This window comes from Panicum virgatum, chromosome 6K, assembly GCF_016808335.1.
Source record: "Panicum virgatum strain AP13 chromosome 6K, P.virgatum_v5, whole genome shotgun sequence".
Taxonomy (NCBI): domain Eukaryota; kingdom Viridiplantae; phylum Streptophyta; class Magnoliopsida; order Poales; family Poaceae; genus Panicum; species Panicum virgatum.
Genome location: NC_053141.1, coordinates 16,555,754 through 16,574,016, shown reverse-complemented (window position 1 = coordinate 16,574,016; position 18,263 = coordinate 16,555,754). Strand labels below are relative to the sequence as shown.

Below are 18,263 nucleotides of genomic sequence, written 5' to 3'. Positions count from 1 at the left end.
CAGTGAAAATAGGTTATCTCCACCGGCGGTTGGGCGGTGGTGAAAATAAGGATATCACCGCAGCCCATGTTACGGACCGGCGGTAAGAATAAGATTATCACCGCCGGCTGGTGTTACAGGCCAACAGTGAAAATAGGTTATCACCGCATTTCAATAATTTCATACAATTGCGAATATTTAAGAACCGGTGGTGAAAATGACGTGGCACTACTAGAAAAACTGTCTTTGGCACCGGTCGGAGAATGCCTTTGGTACCGGTTTTTTGAACCGGTACTCCCAAAGTGGTAACAAAGGCTCAGTCTTTGGTACCGAGTAAAACAACTAGTGCCTAAGCCTTCAAAATTCACGCAAAATATTCTCTTTGGTTGGGATTTGAACTCGCGACCTCTAGCCTCACATGTTGCTCCTTTACCATCTCAGCTACACAGTTATTCTGATCGAGTAGGAGATATTTTCCTTTTAAAGTAACCAATGGATGAACCTAAGGTACCGGTTGGTGTTACCAACCGGTACCTAAGGCTCATCTAGGTTGGTGGTACCACCCGGTACTAATATAAAATTGCTCAACCAAAAATCATAGCAAAGGAAGATGATGCAATAACCACGATTTGTACACACAAAATCCACTATATTTCCCCATAGTTTGAAGGCATGGTCTAGGGTTTCCAACAAGATCTACCCCAATCTTCTTTTGTATGGTGCTCTACATACACATGCATATATATGTTTGAAGTTCTTGAGCTATACTACCAGCATGATTGCACATAAGTATTTTCTTTGTTTGTTTTGTTACGTAATCTGCTTCAAATATGCACATATTGTTCTCTCCACCCTCCTCCTTCCTCCTATGCTATTAGAGACTTGCGAAATAATGCTTTGATTAGAAAACTTGCAACGGTGTGAGTGGGGCACACGACAAAGACAATGTTTCCGACAGTGATTGAACGGAGCACGTGGCCCAAACAGTTAGGTCGATGCCAGGAGCCCGCTTTGACGAGGGCGGATCTGGCATACAGTCGACGGCATTGCGCACGGCCACAGGTTCGTGTGTACAGTTGCAACTATTCTTCGCGCTGCCAGACGAATCACGGCATTCCGCGCGCCCACTGGGCACTGGAAATGATAGAACCCAGGCGGCCAGTCACATCAGTGATCAGTCAGAAAAGCATGGCACGCGTGAAAGCATCCGTGGAAGAAGGAAGAGTCTATAGTACGTGCTCGAGTCTTTCCCGAGTCCGCGCAGGCGCTGGGCAACCACAGTAAGTCTTCTCGCTACTACACCAACACCAAAGAAATCCGGTAGGAAGTCGGCAGCACCCATGCCATCGTTTCCATCCGGTCACATCCATGGCCGTGCCCTCCTCTTCATCGCCATGGTGGCGAGCCTCTCCACGGTCGTGAGATCTCAGGCCAACCAGTTCTCCTGGGTCGACTGTCAATCGCCGGCGGCGCCTTCTCCAGATCTGTCGGCGTCATCCTTCTCCTCCACCAACAGCACGTTCTGGTCAAACGTGGTGGCGTTGCTGGACGCGCTCCCGTCGGCCGCTGCGCCGACGGGCTTCGCCTCCCTGTCCCGCGGCAACGGCACCGACCGTGCGTTCGTCCGGGGAATGTGCCGGGAGGACACCGTGCCGGCCCGCTGCGCCACCTACCTCCGGGACGCCGCGCTGAGCATCCGGAGCCTCTGCAACAGCAGCAGCCGCCGCGCCGCCATCTGGTACGACGATGGCTCCGGAGGACGTGTTCCGGCTCCGATGTTCTCCTTCGTCAACTATGCGGACACTAACACATCCACCGCCTACGAGGACGCGTTCCGGCAGCCGTTCCAAAACAGAGCCGAGTTCTCTGACATCGGCGCCTGGGTGTACTACACGATCATGAGCAGCCTAGCCGCACGAGCCATATCGACACCGCCAATGTTCGCGGCGGGTGAAATGGTTTACGACCCCAACGCTCCCAACGGTACCATATACGGGCTGGTGGAGTGCATGACAGCATGAGGGACCGGACGGTAACACAACGTGACCAGTGCTTGCAGGACTCGGTGCAGCAGCTGCCGAGATGCTGCGCCCGTCACCGGGGCGGGTGGGTGCTAGGCTACAACTGCTACGTGCGCATGGAGGTATACCCCTTCTTTGAGCTCGCGCTAGATGGGGCCGCATCGACCACCATGGCGTCCGATCGACAAAGGCCGGGTTAGCTAATTGACACTATGTTTAGTTGTACTCCCTCTGCTTCAAATTATTAGTCATTTTAGCTTTTAGATTTATAAACTTTGTTATGAACCTAGCTAGACTCAATAAATACGTAGATATATAGTAAAAATTGTTTATCTAGAAAAGTCAAAAGGACTAGTAATTTGGGACAGAGAGTAGTAAGTAGCACAGTTTAGAATATATATAGACGCGCGCATGTGAATTTGATTCCTAGACGTAACACAAGTAAAGAACATAGCACATAACTACCATTATTAAATATGCAGTAAATAAAAAGGAGGATATGTTCAGCACGCCAAATCGTATTTATGTCATTCACGAAGTAATGATTATTTATAGTAATTGCCACAACAATCAAGAGAATAAAACTAGAAATGCAGCTGTAAGAAAGTATTCTGCAATGATGTGTTCTCACTATGAGCTGCCAGACTAATGGCCAGCCAACCCTAGAAGATTTTTTTTTCAGTAATTGGCAATGTATGGTAGCATCAATAGTACATTGCATGTTATATGAAGTATAAAGAGATGCATCACCTTACGATGAGGGAAGTGCTTAATGGAGATAATATAACAATCTCTCAGCCACATGTAAGAGGTGCTAAACAGCTAAACTACACAAGATATGGCTGAGAGCTCAACTTTTTTTTTTTAGGGCTGGTTGAGAGCTTAACTTACTGCAGCAGACTTACATTACTTTTGAAGTTCGAGTAAAATGGAAAGGCAAAATCATGTTGAGGTAGTACGGACTAGTCTTCAGAGATGAGTTGCTGCTGCACCAACTGCAGGGCACACTGCAGACTTACCATATTAGCATTCGAACTGAGGAAGTATTGTCGTACGCTCATTTTACTAACGGGAGGTAGCAAGTTTAACGATCAAAGTGGTGAAAACAAGATAAATCATACTAGGACTATATTTAAATTGCTAAGACATAGAAATTTAGAAATATATTGTATGAAAACCTCAATTAACAACCTTGACCTCGCCCATTAATTCCTTTTTTTCTCGTTCTAGACTATGCATCTTTTTTCGTACAATTTACAAATTATGGATGAGAATTGTAAAAGATTCATGAGACTATGTTATTATGGTTTGGTTATGAGGAGGTTACGATGACACGTACTCAACCTCTCTGCTCATCCTGGTGTTGCTTCATCCTCATTCTTTTATCTAGTAAATGAATAACTTCGTTCTAGACAACTTTAGGAATGTGAACTGAGGAATTCTACATAAATTTTGTCTACAGGTGTTGCTGTCTTCCGAATGGAGCTAGTAACATGATAGAACACATCTAGAAAGATGAATCTATTATATGAATATTCCGCAGGATGTTTTTTAAGAACCATCTGAAGTGCCTGCACTACAAAAGGGTCTTGATGAGACAACAAACACTAAAAGTTTTGGAATCCCATTATCACTACAAAATGCATAAATGTGCCATGATCTAAGAATGAAATTAGAGTGTTGGAAAAAAAATCTAAGATTGTCTTTCTTGCAAAAGTATTAATGGTTCAATCAGCAGCGATGCTGCTGATGATCCAAACAAATCAGAGTCTGTTGAACTTTCAACGCAGGATGTTTCTAATGGAGGATTTTTTTCGACTGACATGTAGGAAAAAAGGGAATGGTTGTGATTCTTGCAGTTTCCCTTCCTGTCGGAGCTGTACTTGGTGCAGTCACCATCATCTTTCTTGTAGTCTTCAGGTACAAGAGGAAGACGAAGCAGAAGATAAAACTACCAGGTAAATGTTGCGCCTTGCTATAGTTCACATTTGCTCCTTAGCACTTGCCGTTGTTTCGGACAGTTACATTGTTGTATACGGTGTTTTTTTAGCTTGAAATTCATTGAGTCAGTTTTTTCATACCAAGCAAAGCGGGCACGGGTAAATTATACAGTCTTCTAGTAATGTATCTCTTGTTTACGCAATGTGAAGACAATAACTACAGCGAAGATGACATCAGCAATATTGAGCTGGATCAGCTTAATCTACCAATGTTAGCAGCTGCAACAAACAACTTTGCGAAAGATAATAAACTTGGAGAAGGGGGTTTCGGTGAAGTATTCAAGGTACATTTTCTCCCATGGATGCCCAGTCTTCTTCCTCTGTTTTTTGGGGACACCTTCTTTCTTAATTTCATCTTCGTCCCTTCTTTTCTGTGCGGGGTAGCACAACTTAAGATATATAATAATATATGTTGTATTTCTGAATTTACTAATTTCAGTCTAAGATATAAATTAAAGGAGCTTTATTTCAAGTTTGGTCCGCCGTCAGCTCATAACTCCATGCATGTTTCTCACCTGTGGTTGAGCACTGCATTCATCACCATCTACAACCACTGACCCACAACAATTCTTTACTGGACATAAAGCTTATAGTTTTTCAATAGATCTATGTCATATTGTTTGTTTACCTACAATAATAAATTTGTGTGTGTGTGTGTGTGTATATATATATATATATATATATATATATATATATATATATATATATATATATATATATGACGAGTTTTTTCTACACTCGCGTGTAGCTACTCTCATCATCAATATACCATTGTGTGTATGTCCGCATACTCATTTATCACTTTGAGTATGTTCATATATTTATTTTAAGATACTTCAAAGGTATATACATGAAAAAAATTTAAAAGCAGCCCTATTTTTTAATATACTATGATTATACCTTAGTATTTGTATATAAAATAAGTATGTCCATATACTATATGTATGGTCACATACCCAACATATATATCATCATATATATTCTAGTATGAACACATACTCCGCGTACATACTCTTTGTTGAAGCATATACGTCATGTATCATGAGAGTAGCTACAAGCAAGTGTAGAAAGAAATTTTCCTATATATATATATATGGAGATCATTGTGTGTTCTATTGATCTGTGGAGTAAATGCATAACTTGGAGAAAACATTTCTGTATGCAAATGGACAATCACGAAGTCTAAAGCAGGTGACAATATTAAATATTGAGTTGAAATGCATGCACTTCAATAAGACGTACGTTTATACAGATGACAACATTGGAATTGGACAGAAGTCTGACTAAAATGTATTACCTACGCAACGCTGGCACCACCGCAAATACTTTTGACAACCAAAATTGGCACCGATATGGGAAAATCGGCTAGACCGGTTTAGGAACTGGTCAAACTGGTCTAGTCTGTGTACTTGGCGTATGATCAGGCTTAGCTTGTACTACTAGAATCTTAACAAATTCAATTTCTAATGTGGTGCCACTTCCACACCCTATATATATGAAGGGTCATGACCAATTGACGGCGACATACAATGGAATTCAACACAAGTGCCTTTACTTTTTTTTATCTCTAGACCCATCTATTTTCCTAACCTTAATACTCCCTCCTTCCCCGTTTATAAGGCATACACGTATATCAAGATTCAAACCTTCTCATCTTTGACCAATAATTTGACTATTAAATTTTTATTTTTATAATGCAAATTTCATATGATTGGATTCATAATCAAACATAGTTTACAATGATTATAAGTTTATAATCAAAAGTGATATAATATATGATAAATAAATGGTCAAAGTGTTGTTTAGAAGACCGTGTCATGTTCCACCATGCCTTATAAACGGGGAAGGAGGGAGTAGTTGTTGTACTTACATCTCTATAGCGTTCGAGAGCATTGAGTGGCCTGCCGACCTTAGTACAATGATAGCTTTATTCACAAGCCCGACAGGGTCCCTCCTGGGCCCATGGTTCAATGTTTTTGCTACGCGGCTGTGAGAAGCTCTATGACAGGTCCTAGAACCAGTCAGACCAGTTTCCATATACGAGCCTCGCAGGAAATTCGTACATTCTAGCGCGTTTGGTTTGTTGACCGGAAACTGCATCAATAAATACTAATTAAGAACTAATAGTAGTTTGTTCTTTTTTCGTAGGGTATTTTACCAGACGGTGAAGTGATAGCAGTGAAGAGACTTTCAAAGCACTCCTCCCAAGGGTTCCATGAGCTTAAGAATGAACTCGTATTGATTGCCAAGCTCAAGCACAGGAACCTGGTGCGGCTCATGGGTGTGTGCCTGAAAGAAGAGAAGTTACTCGTATATGAGTACATGGCCAACAGAAGCCTAGTAGACACCATCCTTTTCCGTAATACCTCAAACTCATGTTAATCCATGTTCTTTTTTTTCCGAGGATCACGTTAATCCATGCTGAGAACATACGTCTAAAATTAGTAAACCCTTTTGCAAAGAATATGCACCAAACCAGACCTTATGTTCATGATGTATATGGTCAGATCCAGTGAAGCGACAGCAGTTGGATTGGAGCAAAAGATTCATGATCATCTGTGGGATTGTGCGGGGACTTCTTTATCTCCACGAGGAGTCCTGTCTGAGGGTCATTCACAGGGATCTGAAACCAAGCAACGTGCTATTAGATGCAGATTTGAACCCAAAGATCTCTGACTTTGGACTTGCCAGGGCTTTTATTCGGGACCAATCCAGAGATGTAACCATACGGCCTGTTGGGACCCTGTAAGTAATGGTACATTTAATTATTATTTTAAATTAGTTTTGATGGCCACAAGTAGCACTCTGACTTATTAAGACAGCATTTTTTCACCATATTGTGTCTAGGTGCTTGGACTATGTTTTAAAAGCATGTATGTGTAGCTTTTAGATTAGTATGGCGTTCGTTTTTTTTTTGGAAGGGGAAATTTTATTAACTTCAAGTATAGTTACGTTGAGGTGATAGAACAATGCTTAAAAAATCTTTGAAAGGGGGAAAACATGCACTCTAATGACTACCAATCCGTACAGACTTGACTGCCACCCATGTGCTTAAGAAAAAAATCTTTGACCATTTGCGTCAATCGCTGAGATGCCGCTGCAAATAAACCCTGTGTAGTAGGCTTTTGGAGGGTAGTCCATGTGCAAAGCCAAATTAGAAACTGTGTAGATAACCTGCAAAATAGATGTTGTTTGTTCTCCAAATTAAAATTAGATTATTTCTGCTCCAAGTAATACTAAAGGTTTAAAAATGGCACTAATCTGCCTCAGCCAAAACCCAAACATGTGTGCCACAGTGTGGCGGTGGAACCCCAAAAGTAACATGTATGTCTGTCCATACCATACGAGATAGACGGCACAAAAATAAATGTTGAATAGTCTCATCCTTATGGCAATAAACAGCATTACTACCATGTCAGTTCCACTTAATTAGATTGTCTTTGGCTAAGATTACATCCCTTTCCGGAGGTACCAAAGATTTTTTTTATTTTTAGCGGAGCTTTTATTTTCCTAAGTTGTTTGTTAATATTTGGGACCACATTATGGATTAAAGCTAGGTAGTTTGATTTCACCGAGAACACTCCGTCGTGGTGTAGGTTCTAGTAAAATTCATCATCTTCTTGGCTCAATTCAATGTTGCTGAATCATGAGTGTAGAATATTCCACACCACCAAATTATTCCTGATAAGGTCCCTACACCAAGATATATTTGGTGGGTTGGTTCCCAGAGCATTTAGGACAGTGTCCTATTTTCGACGCATAATGTTATATAACCCGCATACTGATCACGTAATGTTCTATTTCTGAACCAACCACTTATCTTCTAAGAACCTAATTTGGGATCCATGTTTTAAAATAAAAATCTTGTACTGAAAAAAACACCTTTAACCTTCGTCTGACTGGCCCAAAAATGGGTGTCCCCGTTTTTCCACTGAGTCTATGCTAGAGGTCTGTTCCTAGAAATTTATTTCGCAGAATGTGTTGCCTTGTTGCATCTGCCGTAAGCGTACAACCACTTGCTAAAGCAGTGCTGTGTTTTTAATATCTAGGTTATGAATTCCAAGTCCATCTTGTTCCTTAGGTTGACACAATCCCATTTGGCGAAATGGTATTTTCTTTGGTGGTCGTTGCTTTGCCAAAAGAACTGAGATCGGAAGTAGTCTAGTTTTTGAAGTAATCCCTTTGGAATCTCGAAGGACATAATGTACATGGGTAGGCTACCCCTATGTTTTTTAGGAGATTCATAGCTTGATTATCACATGCCTTCTCAGATAACAGCAGCGTCGAGGTATTGTGTTTGGATTTTTGTATGATGAAGATCCGGATGGTCAGAACCTCTCGCTCGTAGGGCCGTGAATTACACGGATCTTTTTCTTTTTCTTTTTCTTTTCTTTTTTTGGGGGGGGGGGGGGGGAGGTGGCGTTATATGGCATCCACCGAGTCCGTAGAACCGTGATGAATTACACGGATGCTGATTTCTGATTCTTGACTGCACAATTGAATCGTGCAGTGGATACATGTCCCCCGAGTACGCCTATTTGGGGCCAGGGTTCAATTTCCCGACCGGACCGGCCTAACCGCCGGGCTCCGGTACCGGTTTACCGGTCCGGTTAGGCCGGTTACCGGTCGGAACCGGTCAAATGTGAATTTGAATTCAAATTTCACCGTGGTGGCGGTTCCGACCGGTATACCGGCCGGGTATACCGGTATACCGGCCGGTTTGGCCGGTATACCGGCCGGTTTTGTGTTGCGGCTCACTGCGGTATACCGACCGGTTACACCGGTATACCGGCCGGTTTGGCCGGTATACCGGTTGTTTAGAGTATTTTTTCGCCGCTTGAAAAATTGATTCCCGGTGTGAAATAAAAGGAAATTTCGACATGAGCTATGCACATTTTAATGTAAATGACCCTACCAAAGCAATGAGTTATAATTATGCATACAAATACAATAGTAATAGGGTGCATACAAATACGGAGTCATACACTTATACACATGAAATGAAAAGTTCAACGTAGGAATGGGAAGACCCCCATTTGAGATGCGGTTTGGTATTCGGCGGTGGACATCAAAGCGATACCTCGCACTCTAAGCAGCTCAGCCTTGTAGTGTTGCCAAGTTTGGCCCGTCCACGCCGATGTTGTCTGCCATTCCTGAACTAACATAGTGTAAAAATGGGGGTCTTCCCATTCGTACACCCATCTCGTCGGTGGCTGCATGCTGATGTCAGGAATGGGATAGTGAAAAGAGTGCCTCGAATCGCTGTAGGAGGAAGAAGAGTTCTGTGGACTGTCATAGTCCGTCGGTCCACCTGTTCTCCTCTGCGATTGTGGTGCTCCATGGTCGGTGTCCTGAGTAGCATGTGTGAACTGAGTTTCCCCTGCAATCAACCATATTTCATAATTAGTAGTCAATAGTCAGAAATATGTGTGTATTTATATGTGCAATATATACCTGTGAAACGAACACCACGAGCATGACCACTACCACCAGCAGCATCATCAGCACCACTACCTCCACCACCAGCATTAGGCTGAGCACCGTCACCATCATCACCATCATCGGCCGAGCTGCTATCCTCGGACTCCTGATACGGAGGACTACGCTCACCTTCGCCATCATCAGTCTCGGTGTCGCTGCTCACTGGTTTTGCTGTTCCTTTGCCTTTTCGACGCTTCGAGTCACCCTTCTTAGGCCCCTTGTGCAACTTTCTCTTCCCTAGGTGAGTGTCACCTATATTTTGACGTGCCCAATCGCTGATGGAATCATTCCCCGTAGCCTCACGTAGATCTGACACGTTTATTTGATCTCTGACAATATGGGACGGGAGAGGGATGTCGCCGTCATCATCATCCTCGTCCAGAACTGGAGCCCGGTTAGATCTACCATATTCCATCCATTCCCGCACCGGATTTTTCTCATCATAGAATGAAAGATGGGCTAGCTGGTCAATGAAATCACCTTCTTCACGCATCAGTGGGCCGGAGACCTCCTCGAGTCGGAGACGAAGATTGTAGTTGACATAGACAAGCTTATTAAGTTTCTTGTGCGACAACCGATTGCGAACCTTTGTATGCAGCAAGGCAAAAGTACTCCAGTTCCGCTCGCATCCACTGGATGAACAACATTGTGAAACAAGCCTCATGGCAAGGTACTGCAGTTTTGGAGTACTTGATCCGAACATCATCCACCAGGACGCTGCATGTGCAACCGAGTATGTAAGCAATATTTTCGAAGAGAGAAAATAACAATTTTATACGGAACAACTCTTACATGGGGATGTCTTTGGGTCCATCGCCATCCGCATTGCCATATCACTGCTATACTCGCCAATTTTCTGCCGAAACACGTCAAGCTCCTGCAATGCCTGGACGGCGCTCTGGAGATCCGTCATGCGCTGAAATGTATCCTTAAGTCCACGAAACATTTGTTGAGTTGGTTCCATCGTATAGGCATACCTCGGATTTAGGACAGCAGCTGCAAAATATAAATCACTTCAAATAAGCATTATTTCAATAGAGTTTAAAAATAGACGACTGATGTGTGCTTACCTGGACCCACATACGTGCCTATGAACACATCATCCAACCTCTCGTCCACCACCTCAACATACTCTTTCAGTGTGGAAACATTTGTTCCAAAGAAAGACTTCAGCTCCTGTTTCATAGTCTGGTAGGCCATCACGACTTCGCACATGTTCGGCTTCTTGTCCTGATCAGCGAAGCGGAGGAACTTGTATATTGGTTGAACTGTGTCGATGATATATTTCAATGCATCCCACCACTCCATACTTGAAAAACTTGCATGAGTAAATCTACCATCTTCGGTATTCGCCCATTTGCTGTGTTGGAACTCAGTAGATGCCATCCACTGCATGAAACGATCACGTTTCCGATAGATGCTCTCTAGGAACATGTAGTTGGTTCCAAATCGAGTGGCATTCCACTTGACCAACTCACCACCGATTGCGTTCCTCATCATTGTATTCAACTGACCATGATTGTGTAACCAATTTGAAATTCGCTTGCACTGCTTGATGATAACACCATGTTCAGGCCTTCGAGCTATATCCTTCAACATCAAATTGACGGTGTGTGCTAGACAAGGTGTCCAAGCTATGTGGTCATACACATCACTTAGTAGTTCATTGCATGCTTTTTTGTAATTCGAGCCGTTGTCGGTGACTACGTGCACGACATTCTCCGGTCCAATCTCTTCCACCACCTTTCGAATCTCCTGCAATGGAAGACGGATTTTTTAGTAACATGACAAAACATACACAATGTGAATGGAACAGGTTGAGGGACTACCTTGAACAAATATGCAGCATTTTGAATTCTTCCAGTCGCATCAATAGACTTATGGAACCACATGACCCCATTGCAATATATCAAAAAGTTGATGACACTCATCCTCGTCGGACCAGTCCATGAATCACACATTAACGTGATGCCAAATAAGGGCCAGTCTTTCTGAAACTTTACGTACCTCGTCTTCAAGTCTTGCTCATTCTGATCAAGGTACTTGCCATCAATATCCCGTCCAGTGGGTGATGCGATACCTTCACCTGCAACCATATGAAAATCATAAGATACAAAAATGTAAGTTTATAGGTATCATTGCAATGAAAGAAAACTTACCCCACTTCTGTGTCTCCCTAACCGCGCTGATAAAGTATGGACTGTCAGCCTGTCTTCCAGGTACTCCTGCAATATGGAAAAACTTTGACCAAGCTTTACCAATAGCTTCCTTTGCATTCTTACCCTTCTGCGTCCAGGAGCCTGTATCAATCCTTGTTTGTGTCATTCCTCTTCTCCCACCAGCTGCCAAGTTATAGTCCTCCACCACAGGACTCTCCCTCTGCGAAGTGGACTTTCGAAACATTCTCTGCATAACATTCCCCCTCGTCGAACCACTACCCCCTCCACGCTCATATGCACCTCCTCTCTGTTCCACCCCCCGTCGGAACTCTGCTTCCGCTCTCGATAGATCCATGGCACGCTGCACCTGAGCCTCCTCATCTTCTTCATCACCGGGATAGTTTCCCTCTGCTGCAGCCTTCTCCCGTCTCAACCTCTCTCGGGCCCGGTCAGCAGTTGCCTTCTTTGCCCTATCCAACTCATGCTGAAAGAAGTCCCGCACATCAGGTGGCACATTCCTGCAATGGATCACCTCTGCCCCGCGCCCAGCCAAATGTTGTTTCAATCTAGTCGCACCACCTCCTCCTTTCTGCGTACGACAATAGTTACATCGCCATCCGGGATAAAGATTTTTACCGTGTTCCCACACAACATCTCTGCTTGCCATTGTCTATCTGCATACATGCACAACAAAAATATATCATCTAATATTCTTACTCCTACCTAAGTTATAGTGTCAAAAATCATCTAATACACCTAAATTAAATCTAGCTAAAACCTACTACATAGTGCAAAAAATCATGTAATATAAATAAATCTTCCCTAAATTCTAAATATACCTAAGTCATACACCTAAATCCTAAAACAAAACATCTAAATACACCTAAATCCTAGGGAAAAAAAAACTAACCTGACCGCGGCTTACCAACGCTAATCGGCGGTTTACCGCCTCCCCATACCGGTAAACCGGCCTCCCCGGGCGGAAAACCGGACGGGACCGGTAGATCTGCTACCGGTCCGGCTTACCGGTGAGGGAGACCGGTTAGCCGGGATCTGAGAGCGGCTAACCGGCCTCGAGCGGCGGGCGGCGACTTCTGGCGGCGGACAGGAGTCAGTGAGGGGGGAGCGGGTGAGGGAGGCGCTGGTGAGGCTTCGGCTGAGGGACACGCGACGTTAAATGACCTCTGCCGCGCGATGGGCCTTAATGGGCCGCGGTTTTTTTCTTTTTCTTTTTTTATTTAACTTATAAATTCCGAAAACCATACTAAATGAACGAATTTTGGAGAAAATTTGACACCATTAGATTCATTGCACCTTGAAGTATTTTTAGGAATTTTTTGGGAATTTTTCATTTTTTTGAATTCAAATTTAAATTTTAAATTTGGACCGGTTTCATACCGGACCGAACCGGTACCGGTCCGGACCGGTTTGACCGGTAACCGGTCAAACCGGACCGGTTACCGACGGTTCGGTTAACCCTGTTTGGGGCACGTCTACACCAAGTCCGACATGTTCAGCTTTGGTGTCATCGTCCTCGAGATGGTGACGGGACGGAGGATCAATGGCATGACCGAATGTCCGGACTCCACACCTCTGCTGAGCAACGTAAGTACATAACTGCTTCTAACGCAGGAATTCACAGTGTTAAAACGTATTATAATAATTCTCAGACGATGGGTTCATTATTGATCGTGCATGAGTGAGTGCAGGTATGGGGGAAGTGGAGGACGGGGTCGGCGATTGATGTGGTGGACGTGTCGCTGGGCGCACGTGGGCACTATCCTGAATGCGAGGTCCTTAACTGTATAGAGGTCGGGCTACTGTACGTACAGGAGAACCCGGAGGATAGACCGGACGCGTCCACGGTGGTGCTGATGCTCAGCAGCCCCACGACTTCGTCTAACGGAGGTCGGCAGGCGCCCTCTAGACCGGCCTTCTTCTTCGGCTCTGACAACAGCACTGCTGGAGGGCATGCGCCGTTCAGTTCCAGCGCTTCCATTGAGCAAACGTCGACGGCACCAGTAGTATCCAATAATGATGTGACGATGTCGGAGATTCAGCCCAGGTAGAAGATCATACATGGGAGTGCAAGCCGGTGAATTTGCAAGCGTTTCCACGGCCACATCCACATACACCATTTTCAGAGTCAGATGTGGGAACAATGCTCGCCGAACTTATCAAGGCCTGGGACTTGTTGTTAGTGTTTATATTTGTTATTCGAACATTGACTATAGGTATGTCTATCTTTGCAATTATTGTCGGGTGGTACAGGAGCTGAGAGCTGAGAGGATGCTTCAATTTGAATTAACTTAATAAGCAACGTGATGAACCTCACGGTGAATGGACAAATAAAGGAGATAAGTATAAACACCTAGGGAGTACATACATGTCTATCGGCGAATAAATGGTTTTGCAGCCTCAGCTTGATAAGACATCTCCAACAATAGCCCCCTATTTTTTTGAGTAGGGGCTCATCGTACTTTTTCAGACTATGATTTTACCCTCACTCCATCAATAGCACCTATATTTCAGACTCTACTCTGCTATGACAAGCGGGACCCACATGTCAAAATCTCCCCGATGAATCTATCTCCCCTCTCCCTCCACTCTCCCCCGACTCATCTCTCTCGGTGGCACACACCACACTAGCCACTGCCGCCGAGCCGGGTTCCTGTAGGTCCGGCGACTTGCTAGGCTTGCGGTGGTGGCGCGAAAGCAGGGGCGGGGTGGAGGAAAGCAGCGACCTTGCAGCTGAGTTGTCCGGCGAGCCAGCGGCAGCGGACTCCGGACTCGGCGAAGGAGGGAAGTGGCGTGGCGGACCGAACTTGGAGCGCAGCAAATGAGCTTGGTGCAGATCCATGCGGCGGCACTAGAGCTCCCGTTGGCGGCCAGCAAACTCGGCTCGGTGGCGCTGGGATAGCTCCCTCCCCGAGGCACTATCAGGGTCAGCATGGGGGCGGCGCTCGGCGCTGTGGCGGAGCGAAGGAGCTGGGGCCGCTCTGTCGGCTTAGACCCGTTGCCGCCATGCGGAGTAAGAGCATGTGCAGCGGAGAGCCAGAGGAGACCGGCGCCGGGCGGTGCCAGGGGTGTGGGTGTCAGGTGGCGGTGGCCGGCGGGGGGGGGGGGGGGGGGGGTGACTTGGGTGCAGAGGGAGAGCGAAAAAAATAGGGGCCTCTCCGTGGATCCATGGGAGATGGGGCTGGGAGGGAAAATTTAGGTGCCTCGCTACTGTAGAGAACCAAGTAGAAGCCCTACTAGAGCTGATTTTTTTAGATTTCGGTTCCTACTTTAAAAGTAGGGATCCAAGTTGAAACCCTGTTGGAGTTGCTCTAACCCAAATAGACCAAAAAACAAAAATTTCAAGTTGCCGAGCTGCCCATGCCCACCCCAGCTCAATTAGACACAAGTCAAAAACTAGACATCCATAGAAATATTGGATGATTATAATCGTGATTAATCAGCGACTAAGGGCATGTACAACGCTGATTAATGAGCCGGCTGTGTTTGGTTTTTTACGTTTTTCCACGCAGTGAAATGCCCAACCGGTCGAGACAACGGCACCGGCTCGTGCTCCCACGCTATAGAGACGTTCCCTCCCGCGTTGTAGCATCCATTTCCACCCCGCGACAGCGGCGAGAGGATCCCCTACTCCCCGCGGCAGCACGCCCTCGAATCTGTCGATGGTGGAAAAAAACTCCCGTGAGCCTGCCCTTTTCCCACCCTATCCATCCCCTCCACCGTATCCCACCCGAAGGCACTAGCTCTTGCTCTTTTGCTAAGTACTGACATCATGAACCTGTGTCCTCCTGTCCTCTCTCTTGTTCAGGTTCCTGATCGTTTCAGGTTGCCTACTTTGGTTGTTTACCAGTTGCATGCGTATTTCTTTCTTTCTTTCTTTTCTATTTTTTGGGTTCTGAGAACAGTGCCCTTTGATCGTGTAAAGTATAGTGCCCTATGTTTGTGCCCTGGAACAGAAGAAGGGTTAGCCCTATGTTCTTGCTTTTCTATCTTACGTGCACCAGACGACACAATTCATTTCGTTTGGTTCCCAAAGTATTATTTCATACAAGCAACAAAAAGACATAAAGATCCAATTTAGACCTGATCATCTTGTATTATGTGTCCATACTTGTATTAAATAACTTTTAGATAGGCTCACAGTCACCTCACTGTACATATTGTCTATTTTGTTGTCTGTATATACGGTGTTCTAGACAATTACAGATGGCAACCGTCTACTTTACATGCTCTAATCGAATGACTAGATTTGTGATCTAGCTTTCCTAGTCACCTCGGATCACCTAATATCATATATATAACTACAAGGACTGATCCGGGATTAAGGGGTGACTAATCAAGTGCCTCATCCGTGCCAACGCGGAAACCTCATTCATGGTGGTGATCGAAGGAACAGTTTCCTTTGCAGTTCACTCACTGCAGTTGAGTGACTGCCATGTGGGCTCCACCACTGTGGGTCTCACATGACGGTCACTCAACTGCAGAGACCTCAACTGCAGAGAATCTCGTTCCCATCTCATTAAGTAGATGCGAAGAGGGATGGTTGTCCGTGCCTGCGTCCAAGCAGGGCATGAATCGATGCTAATCAGTGCAAGCAAAGATAATTACTTAGGCCAGTCTCAGTAAAAATTTCATGAGCACAGATACCTAGACTGAGAACTAGATAACCGTACCAAATGAATTTCATGGTGATGAAACTCTCTTCATGTTCCATGAAACTCCATCATTCTCTCTCCTTATCATGTTAGCAAAATTGATGATATTTAATGTCATGAAACCATCCATGAAACCCCATTGGGACTGGCCTTATGACTACCGGTGGTCCGTGAGCGTCAGCAAGTTTATTAACTTATTAGCATAGTGTCTGTGCGTTGCTACGGATAATATAATAGATCTACGTATGAAGGACCGGACATGCGACCAGGGGGTGAATGGGAGCCTCAAATCCGGTTTTGAAAACCCGAAGAGAAATAGTCTCTATTTCACCCGACACGCCTCAAACAGTGAGTATCAGTACCGCATAGCTCAGGACACTATGGGCACTATGAATACTCACAAACCGAAGCCAGAACACACACGGAAGCAAAGCGGTGAAAAGCTTACACTGACGCGCACACGCACAAGCGCCCGAAAGTAACTAGGAGCAAAAACCATTGTAGAGCGCATCTCAAGAACTCGAGCAAAATGGAGTTAGAACACAGGTAAATCAAAAGCTAGAAGGACTGAAAATAAAACTAACTAGCAAAGACACAAAGCTTGTCCAGAAGACCGATCAAGAGACTCACTAAAAGGATTAGAATTAAAAGCTACAAAGAGACCTCTTGATCAAGCATGTAAAGCCGAACAAGAATTAGCAAGAACAAGTACTTCACTGCACATACTAATTATTTAAGCATCATTATCAGCACCAAAAGTTAATCATCTAGTCTAAATAGGAGTGCATGAATTAAATACCAAGTGCTGAAAAAAAAATGCAAGTAAAGGGCCAGGTACTCCCCTGAGACGTGCAGGCGTGCTCCTGCTTACTCGGCCTCCAAATTGCTTTCACATTCCTATAAAAAAAATTGCTTTCACACCTGCACCTGCACAGCACACACAGAGCCGCAAACAAGCAATACACAAGCTGCTAATTAACAAATGTAAAACAAGCCTTTGCATGCTGCTGTGTCTCCCCTTAACAATTCATCAAACATGTTGCCTACACCTTGCAGCTGCTCTGCTCATGCTGCCCGCCGCTGCACCGCGTCAAGCCAAGCACCCTGCCCCCTGCAAAAGCAGCAACACCGGCCACCTGCAAAGCTTGCCGAGCCTGCCCAACAGAGCCACGCAGTCCTACCCCGCTGCTGCTGCGCCCCGCCTTGTGCTCTGCGCAAAAGAACAGAGGGAAAGGAAGGACGACCAAAACGAAAAGAGGGAACTTGCCTGCTCCTGCTGCTGTCTGCCCGTGCCACGAGCTGCTGGGATCGGCGCGCGCGTCCCCCTGCAGCGTGCGCAGGGCTGCTGCTTGGCACCGCTGCAGGGTGCCTGCCGCCGCTCCCCTGGCCGGTTGATCTCGGCAGCAGGCAAGCCCGCGTGGCAGCAGGGCCATCTGGCCGCGCGCGTGCCAGGCGAGCGCGCTCGACCGCGAGCCAAACTCAGCGCCGGCCACCGTGTACTCAGCGTCCCCAAGAAACCTGCATACAAGAGCGCAAAAACCAGGACGAAAAGGAACCCACAAATCTCCACGAAAATCAAAGTAAATGAAAGTGAGTGAGAGGGCAAGGTGTTACTGTCTTTGTCCATGGTTCTAGAGTGAACCAAACATTGTATCTCGGTGCACAAGCCCTTTAAGTATTGGTGGCTCGCCGGCAAGTTAACAAGCCTCCGGCTTGGTGTGGAGCGGTGGCGTCGACAACTTTGTGCAGGGGACGTGGAGACGCCTATCATTCGTGGAAGCTCCTCAGTGGAAAGCGGGATCAAGGTGACCGTGATTGTGTTCATGGAAGAGACTTGATTGCCGGGAAGCAATACTGTTTGTGAGTGCTTCAAGAACGTGGATGTGTAGGTGTGACTTTGTGGCTAACGGAACCACCAGATAAATTATAAATTCTCGTGTCGAGGGTTTG

The 18,263-nt window shown here is 45.4% G+C and overlaps 2 protein-coding genes and 1 pseudogene across 2 annotated transcripts; 2 read left to right on the top strand and 1 right to left on the bottom strand.

The window, feature by feature from the left end:
- The first annotated feature begins 1,203 nt into the window (after positions 1-1,203).
- On the top strand, positions 1,204-8,919 carry LOC120711903 (annotated as a pseudogene).
- Positions 8,920-9,376: 457 nt separating this feature from the next.
- On the bottom strand, positions 9,377-11,663 carry LOC120711904. Its single transcript, XM_039997577.1, has 4 exons — positions 11,641-11,663; positions 11,311-11,567; positions 11,134-11,236; positions 9,377-9,790 (listed from the first exon to the last, which is right to left on the bottom strand). The coding sequence occupies exons 2-4, from the start codon at positions 11,440-11,442 to the stop codon at positions 9,411-9,413; spliced, it is 615 nt and encodes a 204-aa protein (XP_039853511.1). The 5' UTR covers positions 11,443-11,567; positions 11,641-11,663; the 3' UTR covers positions 9,377-9,410.
- A 1,341-nt stretch (positions 11,664-13,004) lies between these two features.
- LOC120711905 (putative receptor-like protein kinase At4g00960) lies at positions 13,005-14,010 on the top strand. The gene is made up of 2 exons (XM_039997578.1): positions 13,005-13,245; positions 13,350-14,010. The coding sequence occupies exons 1-2, from the start codon at positions 13,150-13,152 to the stop codon at positions 13,707-13,709; spliced, it is 456 nt and encodes a 151-aa protein (XP_039853512.1). The 5' UTR covers positions 13,005-13,149; the 3' UTR covers positions 13,710-14,010.
- Positions 14,011-18,263: the final 4,253 nt, after the last annotated feature.

What these genes read in the sequence shown, in the direction of transcription:
- LOC120711905 (XM_039997578.1), top strand. Translation starts at nt 13,150, where the DNA reads ATGTTCAGCTTTGGTGTCATCGTCCTCGAGATGGTGACGGGACGGAGG. An exon ending in CCACACCTCTGCTGAGCAAC is followed by an intron (nt 13,246 to 13,349) that starts GTAAGTACATAA and finishes GAGTGAGTGCAG; the next exon opens with GTATGGGGGAAGTGGAGGAC.
- LOC120711904 (XM_039997577.1), bottom strand. Translation starts at nt 11,442, where the DNA reads ATGTGTGATTCATGGACTGGTCCGACGAGGATGAGTGTCATCAACTTT. An exon ending in ATGCTGCATATTTGTTCAAG is followed by an intron (nt 11,237 to 11,310) that starts GTAGTCCCTCAA and finishes CTTCCATTGCAG; the next exon opens with GAGATTCGAAAGGTGGTGGA. An exon ending in ATGCAATGAACTACTAAGTG is followed by an intron (nt 9,791 to 11,133) that starts ATGTGTATGACC and finishes TAAACGTGTCAG; the next exon opens with ATCTACGTGAGGCTACGGGG.